Source organism: Ahaetulla prasina, chromosome 6 (assembly GCF_028640845.1).
Source record: "Ahaetulla prasina isolate Xishuangbanna chromosome 6, ASM2864084v1, whole genome shotgun sequence".
NCBI classification, from domain to species: domain Eukaryota; kingdom Metazoa; phylum Chordata; class Lepidosauria; order Squamata; family Colubridae; genus Ahaetulla; species Ahaetulla prasina.
Genome location: NC_080544.1, coordinates 65,869,137 through 65,895,565, shown reverse-complemented (window position 1 = coordinate 65,895,565; position 26,429 = coordinate 65,869,137). Strand labels below are relative to the sequence as shown.

Below are 26,429 nucleotides of genomic sequence, written 5' to 3'. Positions count from 1 at the left end.
AAAATATAATGAACAGCATGAAAATCACTCTTCTATATGCTGCATCAGAATCTTCCAAGAGTATTGTATCCAGTTTGGGGCACCATAAAGTCCATAAACAAGCCACGGTACCTTTAGAGGAAAATAATTATTATAACATAACTGAGGGTGGTCAAAAGTTAAAGACCAAAAGATAAAAATGTAGTCAATCATTCAATCAAAAACTAATAAAGGGAATGAACCAAATAACTTAAAAGATGGAATAAATATGGAAAACTCTGGAAGAACGATGGTTATTACTTAAAAGATGTTTCTTACAATGTTACTATGTGATCTGGCTTTTACTAAGGAAAGACTTCCTGTAAAAACTGAGCTACAGAATGTTCCAGAGCAATACTATGCCCAAATTCCACATCTGTGATACAGAGGGATCATAAACATTTTTTGTTTTCACTAAGAAAGAAAATAATATATTTTCCTAGAAATGGGCATGCAGTAACATAAGTAATCATGACAAGTGCAATGAATCCAGCTTTTCAAGCTTCACTATAAGATTTTTTTTTAAATGGAAGGCAAACGGAAGAAAAAGCACTAGTTTGAAATGCTTTTGTGGAAAGGACTCTACTGGACATATGATTTTGAGGAGTTTATTAAAGGAAAAGTGAAGCATCAGTTTTAAATTGTACAAAAGGAAAAAAAACCCTCATGTTGTAAATGTACAATTTACAGAATTACTAGCAAAACCAATCAAGGAGACACATTTAAAAAAACCCTATTGACTGAAAACTAAACTGGAAACCCATTGGAGGTAACTTGCTTGCAAACAGCTTTTGTTTCACAGAATTCTGTAATGATCAATGACATTTCAGTTTTTCATCTGAAGGGTAGTGGGGTTTGCCTATGTTGGGTTCAAACCAAGGACAGCATGATTCTGCCCATCAAACTGAAGGGCTACTTGCAATAATTTTTACCACTTTTTCAAGAGAACTTGCACTTTGTCCTGAAGCACCAGCCCAGTGACTTTAGCAACTTTAAAATTTCTAAACAGCTACGTTAAAGGAATGGCTGAATTAGTGGGTCAAATGTTTTTGGTAATCATAATTTTGAGACAAGTACAAATATTAGAGGTAAAAGTCTCAACTGCTAAATGAAAGTAGCATTATTCGATCTTAAAATTTTAAGTTTCAACAGATATGCATTAAATATAATTTAAATTCATTAAAGGACCTTTTAAAAAGAGAGAAGACTACAGTTGTTTTGCACTTGTTATATAAAAGCACTTCTACAGTGGCTGTATCAAATATGAGTTAAGGTCGGCTTCTGAGTTTCTTACATTCAAATTCCCCCAAAAGAGGAAAAAAGAGATTATTAGTTTGGCCTCATTTTAACAGATGTTCTTATTAGCTGGAGCTACGCTCACAACAAGTGAAGAAAAAATCCTTTAACTACATTAGCAGCTACCAGGAAGAATTGTAATATTTAAGCAGAATAAAAGACCAGATCACTGAACACCATGGAAAATTTCTTAGAACAATGATTCAGCTTATTACTTTTTGGATTGAACTGCTTAAAGATCATATAGTAATTACTCTTAATAATGCACAGTTAACACTGAGACTGTAGCTGTATTCCATTGTAAGCTTAAAACGTCACCATCTAAATACAATTTCTATGCAGCACATACAATAAATCTAATTGGCAAAATTAATTTACAAAAATAGCACAAAAGGATATTTACGGCATGGAAAGATAAACACTTCTCTATGGTACAGTTAAAATTGCATTGAAAATGTAAGTGTCCTGTCCCGCTCCTGTCCCACCCGAATCCCCCTTTTTCCCTTTGTGATTTATGCTTCATAAGAAAATTGCTGCTTTTGTACCTCAGGTCTGATGGGGAGTGAAATAGGTAGTAGAAACAGCAAATAGATTACTGTAGAACCACTGGTTTATTTTACTGAGAATATTTTATTTGCTGGTATAAGTTGCTAAAAATGCACAGAACAAGTACCAATAGAAAATGTGCTGTTTGTGTGTTCCCCTAGTGCTATATAAAATGAATGTTACACAGCATCTGTTGGAAAAGTGGCTTCGTGGACATCTCTTATTTTTATGCCCCATTATAAATAAAAATAAATCTTCTCAGAAGTATAAAATCTGTTTTTTTTTTCTTTTCAGAATCTGACTTTTTGGCAGAGATGCACACATCTGACTTCTAACATCTTTTGTAAGACTGTTCCGCTCTCAATGGTCAGAGAAGATCTAGAAGTGTACCATACTGCTAGTCATATTCAGTGTGTTTAACAACACTTCTCCAACCAGGATGGCTTGCTGATTAGCATCGCTGCTGGTCAATGGCTGACAGGCATAAATTTAATAAAAATGGCTAGCTTCTAAAACATAAAAAGGCAAATGTTAAAACATTTTGAACTTGTACAGCAGAAAAATAAAGTTAAAAAGTTTTGTTTTCATTCAATGTTTTCTGAAAACATATGTAGAACTGTATAGTCTTAATTTAAAAGCTTCTCCCTATCCAAGAAAAAAACCTGCATTAGGACTGTCAAGGACAGAGAAAATAAATGATTTGTAGGTCAGCCTTTCTGAGTTGACTGATTGGCCATTATTTGTTTCATTCAGAAGCTCCTCTTCTCTGTCATTACAAAAAGGAAATGACCTTAATCATTTGGTTAAAAACAAACCAAATCACATCAAAATGTGGTTTTAATATTAGCTATCACAGTATATAGGCCTTGAGCTCTAAAGAACAGAGTTCCAAATTTGTATAATGTCTTCACCAGATTTTAGAACATTGGCATTCCAAATCCCTAGAAAATACAATGGAAAATAAAGTTAGGCTGTAGAAAATTATTCAGTAAATCATAAATAATATTGTTCAAAAGCTTACTGAATCATCTTCAATGATAGCTGCAGAATCAAAGAAATCTGGCCTCAATTCAGCTCTTTCCCGTCGGTTCCTTGAAGGAGGCTGTAAAGAAAGTTTTTGTCAGTTGAGTTTAGGCATATACATCTATATTTGTACCAATCCTTTAGATAGATCATTTTAAACTAAAAAAGATGAAAGAAGTGAGAATTCAAACCCATTATTTAATATTATAAGCTTTAAAGATTCCAAGGTTGAAGTAACAACATGAAAAATACCTATCTATATATTGGTTGACTGGCCCATAAGAAAAATAATTGTTTCAATAATTATTTCCCTTCCACTTTCCATTATAGCAGGATATGTAGACAGTGCTGTTTATATGAGTTTAAGTTTTTTTAGTTTTAGTGGCAGCCACATTTTTAAGAATTTTTTTTTGTAATGATAAAATTACTGACCAAATCAATAACCATGGTATCTTCAAATTCTTCATTCATATCCTCGAGCTGACCTCGGGAAGACATCATTACATCTTCAAAGATGGGCTCAGCATCATCCTCCATGAGACCCCGCCTTGTTGGGAGACAGGAGAAATACAAAAAGATCAATAATGAACAACAAAATCTGATATACCAGACTGTGTTCATTTACTTATGCAAAGGGAAATTCCTTTCTCTCCTTCCTTTTATGCTGGTTTTCAAATCTACTAAAGAGCGTCTTTTACTCCCTGAAAAAGAACTAGCATGGGAAGATGTGTAGAAGGAAAATAGACAGCTCATCCATCAGTCATGTTTATTCTGCTGAGAAACTACTGAATATAATACTCTTGAATACTTTTAAATATATGAGTAGATATTGACTGAAGGACAATATTGGAAAGCTTGTTACTGTCACTGTCCCCATAAACTACTTTTAGTTTGCTAGTTAAGGTTCTGGATTGTAAACTAGGAGACTATAAATTCTAGTCATCCATTATATATGAAAGAGGATATTGAATATTTGTAAACATATTTAGACAAATATTTTGTTCCACAAGATGCAGATATTTAATAATTTTGGCTAGCCTGCTCCAGCATCAAGATATTATAGACAATCCAAAATATATGTTGTTTCATATAGTACAAATTAGAGAAACATTTATCCACTAACTGTTAAAATAATTAGACACTTAAATGTATTCCTGGCTCTTACTGAATACTTACACTGTATGTCTCACACCACTTCTTCCTTTCATGTAGTTCATTCCCGTCCTGTCCTTTCGACTTAAATCTTCCAATTTCTGCTGACCCAACCAAGATATTTGCATCTGAGGACTTAAGAATGAATTTAGAATATCATAATATGAACATTTAATTTTAACATTATTTTAATGTTACCTCAAGATGAAAAACTATTTAGTTGTTTCAGAATAGGATCAGGGATTTTATACTTACATTCTTACGCTTGTAACTCACTGAATAATGTTAACATCTCTTAAACTAAACAAATCACTATATTGTTTTAATTATTTGAGAGTAAGTAGGGAGGATAACTACATGTAAGTGCTCCTTTGGAATAACAGACTGGATATAGTAATGTAACGAACTAGGTGTAAATACTGAAATCTGCTAATTTTTATCATCACTAAATATTAAATAATTTGTCTGAATTTGACATCTGAGAATTGATTAGTTTTTTGAAAGATCATTTGTGAATATAGGGATATACAGTATTTGCACCTGTGTAATATCTTCTTTGGAAAATTCTAGAGTTTAAGGACTGTTTTGGCAGGACTTCTGTTGCCATGTAATATACAAAAAGACATAAAGGCTTACTCCTCATGTCATTGACCATCTTTGCTGGTAGTTCCTTTGACTACTGTCATGGATCTGCCCCTGGACCCCTCTCCAGATGTGAGTTCAGAGGAAGAGGGAAAGCTTGAATCTGCAGAGGAAATTGTGGAGCCAAGTATTGGTCAGGATCGGGATTCAGAGAATGCTATCCTAATAAAGCAGCCTCAGCTGGGTCGATCCGACCAGCAACAGGCTGAGGCTGAGTGAGGCAAGCCATAGCTGCAGCAAGTTGACCAGGAAGCTTCACACCTCCTCCTGATCCAAGGACACATAGAGCAGAGAGGAGACAGGTACAACACTGGTCAACTAGACTACTCATGAGGAGACAACCTCACATCTCATGAAGGGCTGCACTGCCATTGCCTACTCAACCCCGCCCTGAGGACTTCAGTGTTGCTGGAGCAATGTGCCCAGTTCTGTGCCTTGTGTGCTCATGCTATGTATCCTGGTCTGTCTGACTCCTGGACTGCTTTCCTGGACTTTGTGTATGCCCCTTGGACTAGGTTACCTAGTGATTCTTGTTGTACAAAGCTTGGAATGCAGACCTCTACAACAGGGATGCTTTCCAAGGACCTGTTTGCGAGGTTTAAATAAACTTCTGTAGAACTCTTGCCATACACGTGTCAGAGTGGGGCAGCACAACCACCACATATAAGAAATCACATGAATTGGGGAGTGGGAGTTCACAAGTGACCATTCCATAAATTTAAACAATAAATAAATAAATAAATAAATTCCAAGGTAGGAATTAGAGATTATATAAACCACTCTTCTTCATAACAACCCTTGTGAATCATCTATATGAGTGAATAGTAAGATTATTACTTTGGAAGTGGTTTCAGGTTATGATAAAATCAAGAAAGCAAGGGACCATTGTTTTTAGATTGTATGTCCAATTGATAACATTTAATAAACATCTTACTTTCACCCAGATTGCTGCTATAAAGATTTCCTGAAGATAATTAAGAACTGCAACCCAAATGGATATATACCTCTTAATAGTATGCCCTTGCATAGTTCAAAATCAGAATGCACATGCTAGCTGGCAACATAAGACAATTGCATTAATTACCCACTTAGAGAATCTTTGGAAGAAAACCAGTCTTTGTGAAGTTTTTCATACAATAAAAATATGTCCATATATTCAAAAGACATTTGGATTATGCAGCACCTGTTCCAAAATAACAAATGACTTAGAAAAAGAGTATCAGAAGTATAAACTCCTCATTCAAAAGAAATTAAGAAATGATCATGGGTGAGAAGGATGGGTTATAAGAGGAGGAGTAATCTTGTCCCCTGAAATGTCAAATAGGGAAAACCAAATCTGAATGTTGCAAGTTCTCTTTCTTGGTTTCTTGTTGGAAGTTATGATTTCCAGGAATATAGTCTTTGAAATAAATAGATATTCACTCAAAATTGAGGGTTTTTTAAATTGGCACTGAAAGTACTAGAAATGAGGTCCATAAAAGTACTGGCTGTCCAAATGCTTAACTTTAGGATCAAAAAAAACTCAGAAACCTATTAATTGGTGCATGAAAAGTAGCACTATTCTCATAACATTAGTCCTGATTATAATGAAATAAGGTTTTTATAATGCTTATGGAGATGAAGAATGAAAAAAACATATGAATCCCACATGAGGAAGCATAGCAAATAAGAACTGTTTCCATGTAAGCATTCTGTGTGGATGGCCTCCTGATCAAAATCAACGTTTGTTTTATTTTATCCCAATGCCATTAAATTTTCCTGGCAGACAGGTTGAATGTGGTGAGATCTGGATAACAAAATTAGAATAAAATTTGGGTCTCAATAAGAGATTGGGAATAACTGGGAGATGCTGGTAATGATGTTGGGACAGACCTACTATGGAAGTAAACCAAGGTAGGTGTGGCCACTGTGAAGAATGAGGATATGCACTTCATCAGTTTTAACACTATATAACCAGAAGAAAAAATGGAAGCAGTTAGAATAGTTTGCCTTTCCACTTATACAGAAATACATTTGGTAGAGAATGTATATCATAAATATCTCTACTGCAGCACTTCATGCAATGGTGATTGTGTTTAAATTAAAAACATGAGCCATGGGGTGAAACTATGAGATGACCTCTTCAACTGCTACTTCTGTTGACTGCTGGCTGCCAGCAGTTTGAGTCTTAACTGGCTTAAGGTTGACTCAGCCCTCCATCCTTCCGAGGTTGGTAAAATGAGGACTCGGATTGTTGTGGGCAATTTTCTGTCTCTGTAAACCGCTTAGAGAGGTCTGTAAAGCACTGTGAAGTGGTATATAAGTCTAAGTGTGATTGTTACTATAGGCATCCACAATCCAAACTGAATTGGGAGGCATTTAATGGAAGGACAACATAAGGGGATGGGAGTATAAAGGTCATACTAGGGTCCCTTTAGAATATATCTGATGAATGAGGCTGTGTGGAATCTCTGGCTGAGTGGGAGGGAACATTTCGGGGAATTTAGTGGGATAGTTATGATCCAGGAATTCCTGGGGATATGGACCGATACTGGGCTGCAGCATGCCAGAAACCAGGCTGTGCAAACAAGTGAAGCCCAATCTGTGGGATGCAGGGAGCATGTGAAACAATGCCCCCTCTGGTCCAGAGAAAAAACCTCTCCTGTCCCTGCTGCCCAAAACGTTGGGGTTTGCTGCACTAAATATTCTGCTTGTAAACATACAAATCTACCTATGTAGCAGTGGTGTAAACTTTTGTATTTTATGCAGAGGATGATCTGCGTTTTCATTAAAGAAATTTTCAACCTCAAATGGAAGAGCTTTGCACTAGCCTCTTGATTTAATCATGAAGATTGGAACTACATGACTCCAAAGAGTTATGATTACTGATATCCTCTGACTTTCATGTCTGTTTGTATTAATTTTTTCCTTGGCTACTGCAGGCCTAATGCAAAAATATATAGACTATTTCTCTGCTATCATCTAGCAACGACAAAAAAAGTAATCAATTTTTTCCTGGGGAAGTGCTGGCACTCAGCCAATTACAATTAGTAATTTTTATCTGTACAATATGGCAATCTCATTATCCCCATTCTATCTCCTCCTTATTTACAGACACTATGTGTGAGATTTTCTTGGGATTTTGCTAGCTCCATAATACTGGAATTTGCTACCAGATGGGGGACCAAATATTTACACTAATCCCTAACATGATGAAAAGTTTCAATGACACAGAGATGGTTCATTAAACATCAGTCAAGTTAAAAGTGCAGGCATGATAAGCATATAAGGCAAGATCCTACAGTTCCTGATTATTTATAGCCAAGCATATTACCTAGTTGAACTCCTATCTTCACTTACTAGAGAAGCTGTAAAGGAACCTTTTGAAACAAGGTATGAAATGTCAGATTCATAATCCCTCTCACTGAAGAATTTCTAGGAATTGGTACCAGTAGCTAGGTGAGAAATATCCTTATGGGGACAGGAAATTAAGATAGCTGTGAGCATGTATAGAAAAATCTGCCTTCAATTCACCTTTAGAATGCATTCTAGAATACTGGTGACATATGGAAGACATATGGTTTTATCCTAGTCTGGGCCTCCTCTGTTGGGTGGGAGATTAATGTAGTAGAGAAAGAAATATTGCAACTATGATATCAATAGATAGCACTGATTGGTTCTTGTTGTTGTGTCCAACTCTTCGGCTGGCTCCTGTGTCTTCCCCTTGTCTCCTGGAATTAATTGCAATGGAAATATTTCTTTTCTTTTAGTGGTCTTAAAAGTAACAGTAGGTACAGATAGCTAGAAGGGAATGCTTTCAATTATGGGTGTCTCTGGAAAATGAAGTGATACCTAATTGCTCTACTTCTATGTTTTAAAATATCAGTCCCCAACATTTGTGGGCTGCGGCCCGGGGTTTTTAAAATATTCTGAACTTCACAGAATGACTGCACTTGAATAATTACACTTTCCTAAATCTAAGATATTTTTGTTGAAATCTTAATTTCAGCAGTATTTTAACATTAATTTCCTATTATTGAAGAAATATTTCATTGGTACATACTTGTTTAAAAAATCTTGTTCAGATCCAGGTTCTGACTCATGCTCTGGTATTTGCTCCCCAATTTGTCGAGTGTTTTCTCTCAACACTGTTGATGTGAGCTGAGGTGTTTGTAGAGCACCTGGAGTCTGGATGCTGTCATTTCTATTCAGCCACGAGCCTTCGAGATTCTCATCTGATATGTAACAATAAATTATTATGGTAAGCAGTTTTGTGCAATTATGTGGCTAAAAACAGGATATAGATTGGAACAGATATTTTTTTTAAAAAGTCAAAATCTAATTCTCTATTTAATTTAACATTGAGATGAATTTATGTAGCAACTTTTCCAGATTTTATTCCAATAAACACATCAACCTTAATTTATTATTGGTTAATTAATAAAGCAAGCAACTAATGAAATGCAATCCCAACAGAAAAAAGCAGTTAAATCATCATCTATTTGAAGGCTTATTAAATATAATACAGCATACACACACATACATACACTCTCTCTCTCACACACAGCATTCAGAAAGTATTCAGACCCCCTTAACTTCTGTCAATTTTGTTATGTTGCAGCCTGATTCTATAGTTGTTGAAATTCATTTTTTCCTCATTAATCTACACTCAGTACCCCACTATGACAAAGTGAAAACGGAATTTTAGAAATAGGGTGTTTGTGTCTGAATACTTTCTAAATTTACTGTAGGTGTGGGTATGTATGTATGTATGTATGTATGTATGTATGTATGTATGTATGTATATGTATGTGTGTGTATATATATGTGTGTGTGTGTGTGTGTGTGCCTAAATCCCTAATTTGAAAATAATCGCCCAACAAAATAAAAGAGCTAATGTGAGGAAAGAGAAACTGGAAGTGGAACTGGACAAACTGAAGAATGTGGAGTAACACTAGAGGGAAGTACAGTGCTTGGTGGAATATTAAAGAATGTGGATGCGAATAAATGTATACAACAGGATGACAGCTGCAAAAATAATGAGAGAATGATATTATACAGCAAAAGAAAAATAAGTTTCAAGGAATATAAAAGATGGCATTAAGGACAATTAATATTAAAAGAGATTTCATATGTGGAATGATTTTATTGGAAATGAATGAAGAAGGCTGAAGAAGCGTTCCAGAAAATGAAAAAAATTAAAAATAAAACTATGGAAGAGAAGAATTAGTTTATTATGCATGCCTGAAAAAATATTTGGTAGAATTCTGACTGAAAGCATGTTGAAGATACATAGCAAGTGCAGTAAGTAATTGAGAAATTTATCAATGTGAGAAGCAAAGTTTATTGTATATTTCTTTATTTTACAAAATATGTAAAAAGATCTGAATTATGCAATGTTTTGCATGAATATGGAATTGAAGTTTGGTTGCTTATGTGAAAATGCAGTGTATCATGGACATAAATCATGTTTTAAAGTAAATATAATGCTTAATGAATAGTTCAGCAGGGAGCATTAAGAGAAAGATCTTGGGGCTGTTTAATATATTTTTGAATAAATATTTAAGAAATATTTGTGATGACATCAGATCATCTTAGTTGGAGATGTGAATATGGGTGCATTTCTTCATGCAGATGCTGCTCCCTTGTATGAGAATCTGAATGATTTGTATTGAATGTTAAAACATATTTTACTTAAAGAGTGAATAATTGGTGTAAGTAGATTAATTTGTGTACCTTTGTAAAATTTTTATAAAGCATGGGAAAATGTATGCAGAAATGTTGTGCAATTAGATGTGTGTATGATAGCATGTAGCATATCGTCTGTTGTGAAGAATAAATATTATTTAAAATAAATACATACTGTTGGATAAAAAAGCATATTTCTGCCCACCTTGGAATGCTGAAAGAAGCATTGGTATTATAGGAGAAAAATAACTGCAATAGAAATGAGTTAATTAAAAACTATGTGAAGTCAAGAAGAGATAAGATGTAAAAAAAAAAATCAGGCAATGAATGAATGTGAATTGAATAATGAGATGGGTTTGGTTACATGGGTTGAAGAGATTAGGATCAAATTGGGAAATCCAAAAATTCCAGACATAGCTAGATAGCATTTATAAGATACTCAGAGAAAAAAGTGAAACGTTTTAAGCCCAGAAAGCAATATATGAGTCTGTGTAGGCATGTGGTAGAAACAAACGTGGTTTTCAAAGCTAGAAATGAATGAAGAATAAACGTTACTGGTAGTAAATTATTTAGGTTTTCTTTTCCAATTTTAATTGTTTTTACTGCTTACTCCTTTCCATATTCTGCATTACACTTCATGCTAAAAGGCAATATCCTAGTGTATATTTTGCATAATTTAAGTGCAAAAAACTACTAAGATCACAAATCTGTCTATAGTCCTTGATCTGCAACCATTTGTTTAGTGACTTTTCAAAGCTACAACGGCACTGAAAAAAATGAATCGTGACACATTTACCACCATTGCAGCATCTCCATGGTCACATGATGAAAATTCAGGCACTTGGCAACTGGCTCATATTTATGATGATGCGACCTTCTAACAAGCAAAGTCAATGGGGAAGCCAGATTCACTTTACAACGATGTTAATAGGTTAACAGCTGCAATGATTCACTTAACAACTGTGGCAAAGGTTGTAAATTGGTGCCAAATTCACTTAACAACCATCTCACTTAGCAACAGAAATTTTGGGCTCGATTGTGATCATAAGTCAAGGACTACTTGTATTGCTTTATTTCTGTCTGAGGAAAGCATTAATGAAATAATATTTCACTGTTGTTAAAATATAATGGTTCAAAAACAAATGTCAGTTTAATTTTCAGAAACCATTTGAACCAAATAAAATCATGAATAAGTCATTTTATTTTATTTTTTTACATTTATATCCCGCCCTTCTCCGAAGACTCAGGGCGGCTTACAGTGTGTAAGGCAATAGTCTCATTCTATTTGTATATTTACAAAGTCAACTTATTGGCCCCCCAACAATCTGGGTCCTCATTTTACCTACCTTATAAAGGATGGAAGGCTGAGTCAACCTTGGGCCTGGTGGGATTCGAGCCTGCAGTAATTGCAGGCTGCTGTGTTTTAATAACAGGCTATCTTACAGCCTGAGCCACCACGGCCCTTATTTCACATTCTGACTACAACACATAATCTTTAATGCCACATTTACCTTCAACTCTTTTCTTATGAAGTGGAGGTCGACCTTTCTTATTTCGGACAGAAGAAGTTTTGCTACTGCTGCTTCCACTATTCACAGACATCCTATCGTCCTCACCACCTGTCACTAATGAATTTCTATAGGAAATCAATGGAAGCCATACATCTTCCCTCCTTTCCATCATTTGTTCTGTTAGGAATTTCTCCAAATATGTGTGACTGGGTAGAAGAGAAAGAGAGAAGAGTATAAACAAATGACTAAAATAGCTAGCTATAGCTACAATGTAACTTCTATTTTAAATATTTATTAGTTCCTTGCATTAGGATTATCTATAATCTATACTCCTGATTTAAGAGTTGGATCTGCTCTGATTTTCTAGGGGGCTAGCAATATAACTCAATTATTTGTGGATAAAAATATATTCATCAGACACTACATACATGGTATTTATTTTCAGGACTAATACAACAGCAGCTTAGCGAAACATATTAATTTACATAAGAACTGATTAAATAAAACTATTAAATAATCTAAATGATCAAGAAATATGAAATTACATGGACATGTATGTATTAACAGATGTATTCCAGAAGAACACTCTAAAGCCTTCAGAACACAATTGCAAAGGATTCTATTTCAAGATTTATTTATTTTTATTTTATTTTAATTTATTTATTTTCTCTAAGCAGCTACAAATGATTTTGTTTTCTTTGTAATATATTTTTTTTGTAGCAACTATTTTTAACACAAAGTATACAGCACACATAACAGGCTAAATATACGGAAAATTCATAATGTTAAATTTGATCTACAAGGACAGAGTCATGGAGGGGAAAAGATGGCATGTTTTTCTTATGTTAATAACCCCATATCTTAAGTTCTTTAGCAAAAGTTTTTTTGCTAGAGATTTTTTGGGAAGACAGCTTTTCTCAATGGCGGTGTGCTATCTCTCAAATGCCCTCTATGTTAAAATATTTATTGGCTCTGATGCAATAACTTCAATGCTAGGATAAATATTTTAAAATTTCTAAGACATGTTAAAGGACATGTAGTCAGTTCTGATATTTTTATGCTTTGTTTTGTTTGAACATGTTTGCAGTTTTAAATTGACTATTTTATGCCTCCTGCATATTACTGAGAAGTTTTAGGATGATGATGGATTAAATAAAATAGTATGCATTTTCATAAATAGACTGGCTTTCTCAATCTGGTCAAGGAAATTAAGCAAAATAACATGAATTCAAACCAAAAGCTTGAAGGAATGCATGTAATATAATCTTTTCCCCCTTTCCCCCAACCCAACTCTGTAGAGCTTAAATTCTTTTCCTCTACACTGAGAATGTGATTATTATAATGGGGAAGAGGTACTGCTGAAAGAAGTCCTACCTATAAGTAAACTCAATTTGAGTCTATTTCTCATTACAAATATCTATCTCAGAGATGTTAAAGTTTCCTGTCTGAATGTATATGTTAGACTACAATAGTCTACCTCCTCTCTAGTGGCAAAAGATATATAAATGTTCAGAGAATAAAAATTGGAGGTTAGAATATGGTAAAACTGTGAGATTTTGTTCTGAGAATATCAGAATCCTCTCAATTTAAAAGACAATCCTCAATGCCAACGCTTTCTTAAATAAATTTATAAAAATTGTAATTACCGTAGATGTACAATTAAACCAGACTTTTTTCTTCATATATCATTTATCAAGAAAATTGCTTACAATCAGCAAAATGTATTACTTACACAGTTTTCTTGTCCTGTCGTAATAATTTAGATGAAAATTCACTAAGTACTTCCAGGAAAGCAAGGTTAGGAGGTGGATATTCCTGTCCTTTTTGATTTTGATATTTAAATGCAAATTCTATGCCATCTCTGTAATAAGATATTAAGAACTAAATAACTGTGTCAAATGTTGTAAACTCTATACAAACTTCAAATAAAATACCAGGTGCAGTGAAAAAGAAAGGACGATTCAATGCATCACTATCCATATTCAATATAACATCTTTACGTTTTTTAACATGCTACTACAAAAATCAGAAAAGTTTCAAGAACTGAATGGATTTTTTAATTATATGTCAAAAAAGTTAAGATTTTATGAAAAATTATAGACTTATCAGCAAGCAAACAAACAAATGGTTGTCTTGAATATTAGAAATGTGGTGTGACCACAGATTTACAATCCTAGATTAAGTATCTGTGCTAGGTTTCACTTGATGAACTGGTTTTCCATAGATATAAACTAGAGGTCTTCAAACTTGGCAGCTTTAAGACTTGTGGACTTCAACTCCCAAAATTCTCCAGCCAGCTACTTAATATAGAATTCTGCCAAGTTTGAAGACTTCTGATATAAACGGGCAGAATATTCAACATTATTTTTTTGTAATCATTGTTAAAGTACATGTTTAAATATCAGGGGGAAATTATTTTCATTAAATGTAATATATATTTTCATTATATCCTCTTCCTGTTTTTAGTTTTTTCTTTTAAAACTTTTTTTATAATGTATTTTTTGGAGTATAAGACTCACTTTTTTCCTCCTAAAAGCAGCTGAAAATTTGGGTGTGTCAAGCTTTTTTTCAGCCCTTACAAGGCGATCTCTGTGCTAAGCTTTTTTTCAGTGAAGTGATTTTCTATGCTTTGCCTGCTCCCTCCGACTCTCAGCTGTGAAGTTTTTTTTCAGCTCTAAGGAGGTGCTAGCGAGTGAAGCGATCTCTGTGGTTTACGTGCTTTTCTCATTGCTTCTCCCTCCAAAGATCAGTTGTGCTTTAGAAGCTGTTTTTTATCCCCAAGCAAGGGATAAAAACTGCAACTAATGTGCTGAATGAAGCTGACCAGACTAAGGACACTAGCCAGATGAATACCTGGTAGGCAGTTATTATTATTTTTTTTTTTGCTATTTTCCTCCCCAAAAACTAAGCTGCGTCTTATACTCCGGTGCATCTTATACTCCGAAAAATACGGTATCTTTTCTTTTTATACACTAAAACAATTTTAAAACATTTATTACTTACACTAGAAGTCATACACAGTGATAAATAATATGCAGTGATTGCTATTTATGAATCATTTCTTCAAATTGCTTAGAACAAATGTAATACAATATAGAATGTTTAGAAAATGTGACTAATATTTAATCAATCAACTTTTATAACTATTTATTACAAAAGCCTAATTATTCTCTTAAGCACCAATGCAACCCCTCCCCTCTCACTCACACACTCAATAACACAACGTGTAGCGTTACCGGACATATACCCTATTAAAAAAAGGCATTACTAGACTTCAACACATTCCTTGCCACTCACTTGTGTAACGTGGCTACAGCTTCTCTTGTCTTTATCTGGTCCAGACCAAAGGTAAGAGCAAAACGACGGGCCAGCTCCTTAATACCACTGACATGGGCAGATGTCCTGTCCAAGTTAGGACCTTGCTCTTGAACAAGCTCATTAAACAGCTGCAGAAAGAACTGAAAGTTCAAATCTTTACAGATATAGTGGCACATTCTATATCAATATTTAGGGCTTAGAGCTGTGTTTTCCAACAGATCTTAGAAAAGAAAATAATAGAAACTATCTGACTTGCCATATATACATATACATATACATATACATATACACATACATACATACATACATATATATATGTCTTGGCATATTCGGGTCTTTTCCCGTGTAAGGTTGAGAGTATCTTGGCGACGTTTCGAAGGAACCAAATTAATCTCCAAAACTGAACACTATAAAAAGAGAATAATTATGGAAGCCATCGAAATAGAGAAACACCCCCACAACATGAACAAACGGGATGACACCTCCCGCCTACCAGACATCTGGAAACTAGCCTTAGTCAACAAACGAGTCCCAGCCACAAAAATTGACACCGGACCCAGGATAACACAACGCCACCACCAATCATCCTCACCAGATTCAAACCCAAACCCATCCCACAGACGAAACACAACCACCATCCAGAAGCCAAACCATGCTGGCACCACTGGCTGCTGCGCCCCCCTCCGATCCCCACACAAAGCAAGCTGACACACGCCAGGAACACATGACAAGACCTCGGATTCGGAGCCAAACCAAAACCCGGGATGCTGCATCACAGCCATCTGCTCAAGACATCACATCACAGAACTCCAGAGGCCACACCACCAAAGCTCAGGAACAAAAGACTAGGACCACACCCACACAGGATGTTACGAAACAGCCAACCAATCTGCAAACACCCACTCCATCTATCAATCAAGATACAACCACACAGCCAACCAACCCACTCACAGCAACACTCCCCACCTCCCCACCAGTATTTACAGAGAGATGGCAGCTCCGACCACGCTTTGCTCACAATAGCACGAAGCCGAAAGCACCAGCCTGAAGATGATGAGTGAGACCTCGTCGAAACGTTGCCAAGATACTCTCAACCTTACATGGGAAAAGACCCGAATTATATATGAATATAATATATATATATATATATATATATATGTATATTTATATTTATATATGAATATAAATATAAAAATATATATGGGTATATTCAGTGGTGGGATTCAAATTTTTTTAACAACCGGTTCTGTGGGTGTGGCTTATTTTGGGGTGTGGCTAGCTGGTCATGTGACTGGGTGAACATGGCTAGCTGGTCATGTGACTGGGTGGGCGAGTCTAGCTGGTCATGTGACCGGGTGGCCATGGCTATGGGCATAGAAACTACTCAGAGGGCTAAAAAAAGTCATTTCTGACCAGTCCTTGCACTTTTGACCGGTCCTTGTACTTATGACCATCCTCACATTTATGCCCATTGCAGCATTTTTAACAACCATGTCACTCATTTCACAACTGCTTCTCTTCACCACGGTTACAAGATAGGATGCAAAATGTAAAATGTAAGGACAGTCGTAGGTGTGAGGACTGGTCAAAAGTGTGAGGACAGGTCAAAAATAACTTTTTCAGCCCTCAGAGTAGTCCCTATGCACAAAACGCTGCAATAGGCATAAATGATGACCGGTCATAAGTGTGAGAACTGGTCAAAATGCGAGAACCTGTCAGAAATCACTTTTTTCAGCCCTCTGGGTAGTCCTTATGTGCATAGGGACTACTCAGAGGGCTGAAAAAGTTATTTTTGACCTGTCCTTGCACTTTTGACCAGTCCTCACATTTACGACTGTCCTCACATTTTACGTTTTTCACCCTATCTTGTAACCGTGGTGAAGAGAAGCAGTTGTGAAATGAGTGACGCGGTTAAGAATGCTGCAACAGGCATAAATGTGAAGATGGTCATAAATCCGAGGTTTGGTCAAAAGTGTGAGAACCTGTTGGAAATCACTTTTTTCAGCCCTCTGGGTAGTCCATATGCACATAGGGACTACCCAGAGGACTGAAAAAAGTGATTTCTGACAGGTTCTCACACTTTCGACCAGTCCTCACACTTATGACCGGTCATCATTTTTAATAACCATGTCACACACGTCACAACTGTGGTGCATCATGTGACCGGGTGGTCATGGCCAGGTGGTCATGTGACACAGCTTCTTTGCCCTAATGACAGTTTGCTGCAATGTTCGTAAGTGTGAAAAACGGTCATAAATCACTTTTTCAGTGCCATGCTTGTTAAATCAATTACCAGAACAAATTCATTCTCCCTCCCTCTTTCTCTCCATCACTCTTTTTCCAAATGGGGTAGGCTGCCTTGCCCTGGTATTCTAACATTTCTTGCCTGAGAATTTCCTGTGGATGAATCCTGTTGTGGAGTCTCATAAAATGACACAGTTTTCCCAATCAAGCAGTTATGTACGATTTTTTATTTAAAATGCATCACAGTAATTGTCAATTACACCTGCCCAGAGAGTCATCTCAGTTCTTCCACAATTGGGATAGAGTTATCATACTGATTTGTGCTTTGTTGTCTTTGCAGTAATTGGTAAATTAGCTATTAGCTCTTGGATATAAAAATGTATCTCAGAGTTATGGCTGCATTATAACCAAAAGAAATCTATGCTGCTCCTGAAAAAAATTATCTTTAAAATTGGAGGGCGAGAGGTTGCATGTCCCATCTTACATTTGCTGGCAATATGGTAATTCTGTTCTTTGTTTTGGGGGAAAAGATTGTCTTCAAGGTTTTTTTTCTTTTCATTTAGCCATGGTATGAATGGGAATTGGAAAAGAGCAGTATATTTTGATGCATACTTAAAACAGTTGAGCAAATGAACTCAAATTAGGAGTGCACTATAGGCATTTGAGAATGAGCTGTGTCAACTTTGACACAGAAAGGATGACACTATGAGCAATTTTATTCAGCTCAATATGGTAGAAAAATAGAAAGATGGATGGATAGTTAGATAGATAGATAGATAGAAAGATATATGATAGATAGCTAAATAGATGATAGATAGATGATAAATAGATAAATAGATGATAGATAGATAAGTAAATAGATTATAGATAGCTAAATAGATGATAGATAGATAGATAGATAGATAGATAGATAGATAGATAGATAGATAGATAGATAGATAGATATTATCAATACGATGCCCAGTGATATTTTGGATAAAGCTCAACAAAGTGTCCATTTATTTAGGATATATCCCAGAGGCTGGCTTCATTTCTGTATCCAGGGGTTATATTAATAAATCAGCATCCAAAGTCTGCAAGGTCTGTTGGCAGGCCTTCTGTCTTGCAGCCCCTTTGTTGCAATTTTAGATGCTAGTTTATACAGCCATCGTATTAAGTGACAGAGCCAGTGAGATCAAGGCTAAAACATTCAATCTTTTGCAGAGAGCTGGATTTTGGGCAGAAGGTGAAAAAACAGCTGTAGGGAGTCAAGTGTCGGCTGAATAAAACTATTCAGTGAGGTGCTTGAATGGCCTGGCTAGAGAGACGCTTGGATGCAGGCAGGCTTTGGTTAGCGGCCGCGTGGCGCTTGCATCGGGTGGGCAGCGAGGTGCATGGATTGGGTGCCCACCCGATCTATGCAGCTGCCACAGACGCGTCGCCGATTAAAGCCTGCCTGTATCCAAGCCTCTTGCTAGCTTGGATGCAGGCAGGCTTTAGTCGGCGGCCGCGTGGCGCTTGGATCGGGTGGGCAGCGGCCACAAGCTGCTGGCTACCCCATCCAAGCGTCTCGCTAGCCACCCATTCCAAGCACCTCACTGGCCACGCGGCTGCCAACCGTAGGTTACCCCTATCCAAGCACCTCACTAGTGGCTGGTGGCTGCATGGCTAGTGAGACACTTGGATGGAGGTAGGCTGCGGTTGGTGGCCATGTGGCCAGCGAGGCGCTTGGATCGGTGGCTAGTGAGGCACTTGGATGGAGGTAGGCTTTGGTCGGTGGCCGCGTGGCCAGCAAGGTGCTTGGATGGGGGTAGGTCAACCACCTTTCCCAGTCCCGCTTCCCCAGGGGCAGCACTCGGCTATACTTGCCTTCTGCTGCTGGAGCAGTTGGGGCAGTCCGAGGTGGGCTGTCCGAGATGGGGAACAGAGGGGTAGGCGGCGGCAAAAGTAGGAAAGGCTGGGCCACGAGGAAAGGATAGGGATAGCTACAGCTATGCCTCAGTGTGTCCCTAAGACAAACTGTGCAACTCTGTGAGTGAGGCCAATAAATAGTGGTGGGGCGGGGTGATGGGCGGCCGAGCCAGACATTTAACAAGCAGTTCTTCGGTGTGCTCCCATGGGGAAAGAGAGTGCGAGCCAGCAATTTAACAACGGTGCTGGGAGGCCGGTAAGTAATGGTGGGGAGGGGAGGGACAAGGGGCGGGGCGAATCGGCAATTTAACAAACGGTTCAGCCAAATCGCCTAGAACTGGCAGAATCCCATCACTGGGTATATTCTACCCTTTATGTGGAGATTAGTATGCAGGGCAGACCATTATAATGTTTGATTGCATTAATAATAATGTGTGATTCTTAGATTTCTCTTAATTAAGAGGCGTTCAGGTATTCTCTCAACATCATTTGTAAAATATGGACATATATTTCAGTAAATGTTTATTAAGAAGACTTGGATTTCCTTTGTTTTGTTAAAGGAGCCTCTCTGCCTTTTTTCTCTTATTCAGTTATACTCGGCAATGGGATTCTGTCATACTACTAAGTAACAGTTACTTAGTAGTAACTAGTATTTCCATCTTTTTCCCCTATGTGAAAGAGTAGTAATAACACTACTTGTAATATCGTTTTTCTTAAATCTTCTTTAAAAAAAGAAAAAAGGGGGAATCTTTATCTAAGCTTGCAATGCAACAAGTTTTTAACTCATAACGCTGACCCAAGTACTATATAATAAAATTATTGAAATTTGATATTAAAATTTGTATCTATGTATATGTAAATATACATACTGAAGATAATAGTTGGAGCGCACTGTTTTTCTATTTTAACTGTATTGTATGAATTGTATAGCATTTTTGTTCATATATATTTTATCAAAATCAATCTATGATTAATTAAATTAATGTATTCTGAATGAGAATAAAGTGATTAAGATCCTAGGCTAGCATCTGAGAGATCTAGGTTATAATTTAGTTCTAGGTGATACTGGGCCAGTCATTCTAATCCAGCCTACTTCACAGGGTGCTTATTTTGGAAAAAAATAGCAAAATGTTGTCTTGAGCTCCTATAAGGAAATGGGTGTTATAAATTAACAAATAAATAAAATAATTTTATGATGTAGTCCTGAACTGATCAAAATGACAATTTTTAACTGTTCCAAATTATCCAAATCAGAAATTCTGTAACAGTTTATAAATCTTCATATTAAACTCTATCCTATGGTCACATGATAGCAACAGAATATTCAAATATATGAAGAAAGTTATTTGTATACAACACATTTAAGAATAAATGGGGGCTAAATATTTTTACCTGCTGTAAACTGAGAATGAGAGTTTTTGCACACTGAATTTTATCGATTTGTCTTGTTTTACTCAATGTCTCCTTAATGATATCGCCATAGTCATTGTAGTACTAAAAGAAAGAAAAGAGCATATTTTAATTAACAATGCATTTAATTTTTATTGACTATCTTTTTCTTAATCAACCTTTGATGTGGAGTTTTAGATTGTCTTATCTAATAAACCATCCCTCCTACACTAGAATTAATTAATAAATGCTAATTTCGAATAGTGTTAAGCTGAATAGTTTTATACTGCCAACTGAATTTCTCTTTGTACATAAGGAGAAGATTTTGTGTATAAAAAACCCCCTTCTATTTCATTATACTTCCATGCAAAGACCTAGGATCAATCCAAAGTCAAGGTAACTGCCATGCAGAAATAGTATGGTGGAATGCTAGTGTTAAAAAATAATGATCACTAACATAAAGAAATAAATCAAGTTACACCTAGTAGTACTGTAGTTAAGGCCCCAGGTTTGAAACCACCTTTGGCACAAAGCCAGCTGTCAACTTTGGATCAATTATTCTTTTTCAACCCTAAGAAGAAGGCAATGGCAAATCATTTCTGATGATCTGGCCAGAAAAGGATTTGTTTAGGCAGTTGTCAGGAATGAGGATTGACTCCAAGGCATAAAACAAGAACCATAAAGTAATATTTTTCATTTTTAGTGTTACAAAAATAATTCAATTGTAAATATTTTGGACAAAGTACTCAAGAACATTTAATAGGGAAAACATTATTCACTGGGAAAGAGTTAAAATTATACATATATTTATAATGGAAATTTTGCATTGGAAACTTTTCAATGATTCCTTCCTACTTAGTGCAGCGTTGAATACTTTATCTTATTTTGTTCGAGAGGATCTCTTCAACTCCAGCCAGACTTAAGTAAATGGAGGATCATTTAAAAATGTATGCCTGACTTTTCACCAAAATGAAGTTAGCTTTAGATATATCCATATATTTTGGCAAATCTGATTTATTAGGACAAAGTAATAGAGCACAGAATCATACCTTCATGTAATGCTTGAAGATATCAGCTGCCGCATGCATGTCTACAATATCATAAATTATAAGTTTGCTAAAAGCAGCCAAAAGATTCCTTCTCTTGTGTAAAGCTTCAATTTTATTAGCTTCATCTTCTTCATCTCCCTCTAAACAATAAATGAAATAAAAAAAAATATAGTTGCTTTTTAATGTCATTATTTCTCATTTATCTAATTGATACATTCTACAGTTCTCTAAAATATGATGGGATAGTTAGTTATGTTGTGATAGTTGTTAACTAGCAACAAGAGAAAGTTGCTAAAAATACTATACTGGCCAAGGTTTGATTGGCAGAATTCTTTCTAGATACTCAATTAAATTTAGTCTCCCTGTCCCCTTTGCTCCTGAAACTACAGAAAGTCCTTGAGGTACAAACCTAATGGAGTCTGCCCATTAGGTTTGTAAGTAAAAAAAATCATTAAATGAATCAGACTCAATTTTACAAATTTTTAAAATTAAATTCATTAATTGAAACAAATGGCTCGTTAAATGAATGAAGATCTGACTTACTATTTCCTCTGATTCATTAATTGATCACTGCTATCGTTAACTGAACTGAGAGGCTATCCCGCTACCACCTAACAGCTGTTTCTGGTCCGCAGAGGAACTAAACTGCCTCCAAGCAGGATCGCAGTTTGCAGTTGCTTTTTTAAAAAACCATTTGCTGCTAGTCAACTCAAACTTCTTTAGACAGCTGCCTGAAGTATGAGGGGGGTGAGGCGGTAATTTACCCAACTCCAATTGCAGTTGATTTTAAAAAAAAAACACTTGCCACTAATTAGCTTAAGAGTCTCCAGCCAGGCACCCAGAGGGAGATGGGGGAAGGATTTACAGAACTCTTGGCTTGCAACAGTAACAGATGCAAGGGACCTTGAGGTCATCTAGTTTAACCCTCTGCTCTCACAAGAGAGTATTTCTGATAAATGCTATCCAGTCTCTTCTTAAAAGCTTCCAGTGGTGGGCCACCCATAACTTCTGGAGGCAATTTAAAGATAAAACCTACAAATTACAATAATACACTAATCTCCAAAATAAAAGCAAGGAAACAGAATGTTATAGAATGCTTTGTGTAGATGCTGACTAGCATTTCTAAAAGCAATTTCAAGGCAAATGCAAAAAAACTTTATATTTGCGAAGTACTATACTTACAACACAACAGTTTGCAAAATATAGTACTTAAAAAGCAGAACAGTTCCCAAAGTGTTTACAAACAACAATACAGTGCTATAGAATAACAAAAAAGAATACTTAAAAATACTAACAGAAGCAATTCTAGCACTAGGTCTCAAGCTCACGCTCCCCCCCCCAAAAAAAAACCAAAAACCAAAACAAAACAAAACCCAAACTTGCACTGACTGAAAAAAATCACAGGATCTTGATTGGCCATGTGTCCAGGGACAAAAAAAGAAAAAACCTGCCAGCTTCAGGAAATTGTATGTCATAACCCTGAATGGCACAGGTAAGTCACAGAGTTAAAAATGGCGACCATTGCAGCAGTGACTGAATCCAAGTCAGGTGGCTACAGAGGTCTCTTTTTCATTGCAGTTTTGAATTTCTAATGTAAATGAACAAACTTCTTGTTGTGAAAATTCACAAAAGAAACCTTCGTACCTGGGGGATTATCTGTACCAACTAGTCTTCTATAGTTACTAGCTATACTTGGGTTTCACAGTGTGTTGGGGAAAGAGAAGAGAAACATTACCATTGATTGTTATTTTTTTCTCCTAAACATTTATTATCTTTGAGAAATGCTATGAACTTACTTTAATTCTGTTACATTTTCTCTTTTGTGCATGAGATAGTATCATTTGAAGAGATCAGCTTATTATTGCTATTTGTATTATGGTTAGTCACACAGACTTGATCCACCTATCAAGTCTCCTTTCTCAGGACCTGGGTTAGGCAAATGTTTTGACTGAAGGTGTTACAGGTAGAGTCACAGGACCATAAGGTGTTCCAAGCAAAGCTGCCTTCTGCAATTGATGGAGATTTTTATCAAGTGGTGCTCCAGTTCTTTAGGATTGCACCCAAAGCACCTATTGGTGCTATCTTTGCTTTCTTTTGTCGCAGTCATTCTATTTCTATTTGCAGGTGTTTGTATTTTGTGATTTTCTCTAGTTCTTTCAACTTATTAAAAAAACTGGTTTTTTTTCCTAAACATTTGGGACTATTTATAAGTACACATCAAGATAACTAATACTTGCCCATGCTCTGGTTCTCATCATCCTGGTCAATAAAGACATGGTCCATCACAAAGCTAAGGAGTTCAGTCTGGAGACTCGAATCTGGATTAAACACCAAAGGTTGAAGACCCTCTCTGCCTCCACTCATCAGCTGATGGCTAAAAATCATCAAGAGATCACAGAGCAGCATAAAAGCCTGAAATACAAAAACAATTTAATCAATTATGTTACACATGTCAAAAACGCTTAGGTATATAACATTCTAATGTAAACCCATATGTTTACGTTTTTACAACCTAAGAATTTTAGGAACTTATGGATAATTTTTAATAAGTTGTGCATAGTTGAACTCTCCTCTATTAGATGCAGAGAGCTGGACTGGTGAGACTGGCTGTCAGGAGGTCCAGAATATTGCAGCATTTTCAAATAGCTTCTGGAATGTCAGAGAGGTAAAGCTATTTGTTGGTTTGGAGGAGGTGAGAGCTGGTTTGATCTATGAATTAGAAGCTGCTGCTCTGTCGGGGCAGCAGAAGCTTTGGTTGAGGCAGCCTTGTAAGTGGCTTATTGGCTGTTTGGTGATGGCCGCAACTCTGCCTGTCATCTGTCGAGGATTCTTTTGCAATGCAGCAGCAGCAATGCTGGCCTGTTTCTCCTAGGCAGCAATTAGAGTGACAATGATAGTGAGGACTGGGCTATAACTGCACTTCTGGGTTATTATTATATAATATTAATATTATGTATAGATAAGTTTGTAGAGATTCTCAGTCATCCTGGTCATGGTTGTCCAGATAATGGATGATTGAGAATCTCTACAGACTTTTATCTATACAATTTGGGATGAACACGCTTTAAATGGATGGAGAGGGTGCGCAACTTGGGCGTCCTCCTGGATGAACGGCTGTCTCTGGAAGATCATTTGACGGCCGTCTCCAGGAGAGCATTCTACCAGGTTCGCCTGGTGCGCCAGTTGCGCCCTTTCTAGACCGGGATGCCCTATGCACGGTCACTCAAGCCCTCGTGACGTCTCGCCTGGATTACTGCAACGCTCTCTACATGGGGCTCCCCTTGAAGGGCATCCGGAGGCTGCAGTTAGTCCAGAATGCGGCTGCGCGGGTGATAGAGGGAGCCCCTCGTGGCTCCCGTATGACACCTATCCTGCGCAGACTTCACTGGCTACCTGTGGCCTTCCGGGTGCGCTTCAAGGTCTTGGTAACCACCTTTAAAGCGCTCCATGGCATAGGGCCGGGTTATTTACGGGACCGCCTACTGCTACCGAATACCTCTCACTGACCCGTGCGCTCTCACAGAGAGGGACTCCTCAGGGTGCCGTCAGCGAGGCAGTGTCGTCTGGCGACGCCCAGGGGAAGGACCTTCTCTGTGGGGGCTCCCACCCTCTGGAACGAACTACCCCCAGGACTTCGTCAACTTCCGGACCTCCGAACCTTCCGTCGCGAGCTTAAAACACACTTATTCATCTGCGCAGGACTGGATTAGATTTTAAATTTATTGGTTTTAAATGGGTTTTATTTTTTATATTGTTTTTAAACATTCGGCCTTTTAGAATAAGTTTTTTAACTGTTATTTTAATCTGTATTTATGTGTTTTTATTTGCCTGTGAACTGCCCTGAGTCCTTCGGGAGATAGGGCGGTATATAAATACGATAGATAGATAGATAGATAGATAGATAGATAGATAGATAGATAGATAGATAGATAGATAGATAGATAGATAGATAGATAAATAAATAAATAAATAAATAAATAAATAAATAAATAAATAAATAAATAAATGGTGTGGGAGTAGGAACGGATTTCCAGAGGAAAAATTGCAGACTACAGGAACCAGGAGCACTACTCAGGTTACCCTGAGGACACAGATAAATCTCCAAGTGCCTCAATAACCATCTAAAAGGTTGCAGATTACCAGCTGTCTGCAAGGAATATAAATCCTTCCATTTCCCACTATCCTGTCAGAGCTGAAGAAGCTTCTTGGATGAGAAGCAAAACATCTTCAAAAGAAAAAACAAGAAAGTCCAGTTGCTTCCTGAAAAAGCACCTTTGGGACAACCATGGTCTGGATGACCGAGAATCTCTACAGACTTTTTTGTTCATGTTTTTTTTCTCAAAAATGCTTAATAAAAATATAATTTTTATTTTATTTTATAAGAGCCATGGTGGCACAATGGTTAGAATGCAGTGTTGCAGGCTACTTCTGCTGATCACTAGCTGCCAGCAGTTTGGCAGATCAAATCTCACCAGGCTCAAGGTTGACTCAGTCTTCCATCCTTCCGAGGTCGATAAAATGAGGACCCAGACTGTTGGGGGCAATATGCTGACTCTGTAAACCGCTTAGAGAGGATTGTAAAGCACTATGAAATGGTATATAAGTCTAAGTGCTATGGCTATTGCTATAATTTTAAAAAATAGAGATACTGACGGTGCAATTATTAAATTAAAGAATCTTGACC

At 36.7% G+C, this 26,429-nt stretch overlaps 1 protein-coding gene across 8 annotated transcripts in view; it reads right to left on the bottom strand.

Moving 5' to 3' along the window:
• Positions 1-612: 612 nt before the first annotated feature.
• Positions 613-26,429, bottom strand: part of STAG1 (STAG1 cohesin complex component) — a 205,295-nt gene continuing 179,478 nt past the window's right edge. For 7 of the 8 annotated variants that reach the window (XM_058189328.1, XM_058189325.1, XM_058189326.1 and 4 more), the window contains 11 exons: positions 23,983-24,157; positions 21,746-21,885; positions 20,700-20,801; positions 15,153-15,313; positions 13,588-13,716; positions 11,856-12,061; positions 8,720-8,891; positions 4,060-4,170; positions 3,316-3,430; positions 2,882-2,962; positions 613-2,801 (listed from right to left, as the gene is read on the bottom strand). In XM_058189328.1, the coding sequence (XP_058045311.1) occupies positions 2,778-2,801; positions 2,882-2,962; positions 3,316-3,430; positions 4,060-4,170; positions 8,720-8,891; positions 11,856-12,061; positions 13,588-13,716; positions 15,153-15,313; positions 20,700-20,801; positions 21,746-21,885; positions 23,983-24,157 (1,416 nt within the window). In that variant the 3' untranslated portion in view covers positions 613-2,777. The remainder of the gene's footprint in view (positions 2,802-2,881; positions 2,963-3,315; positions 3,431-4,059; positions 4,171-8,719; positions 8,892-11,855; positions 12,062-13,587; positions 13,717-15,152; positions 15,314-20,699; positions 20,802-21,745; positions 21,886-23,982; positions 24,158-26,429) is intronic. The other variant, XM_058189329.1, reaches the window with a different exon arrangement.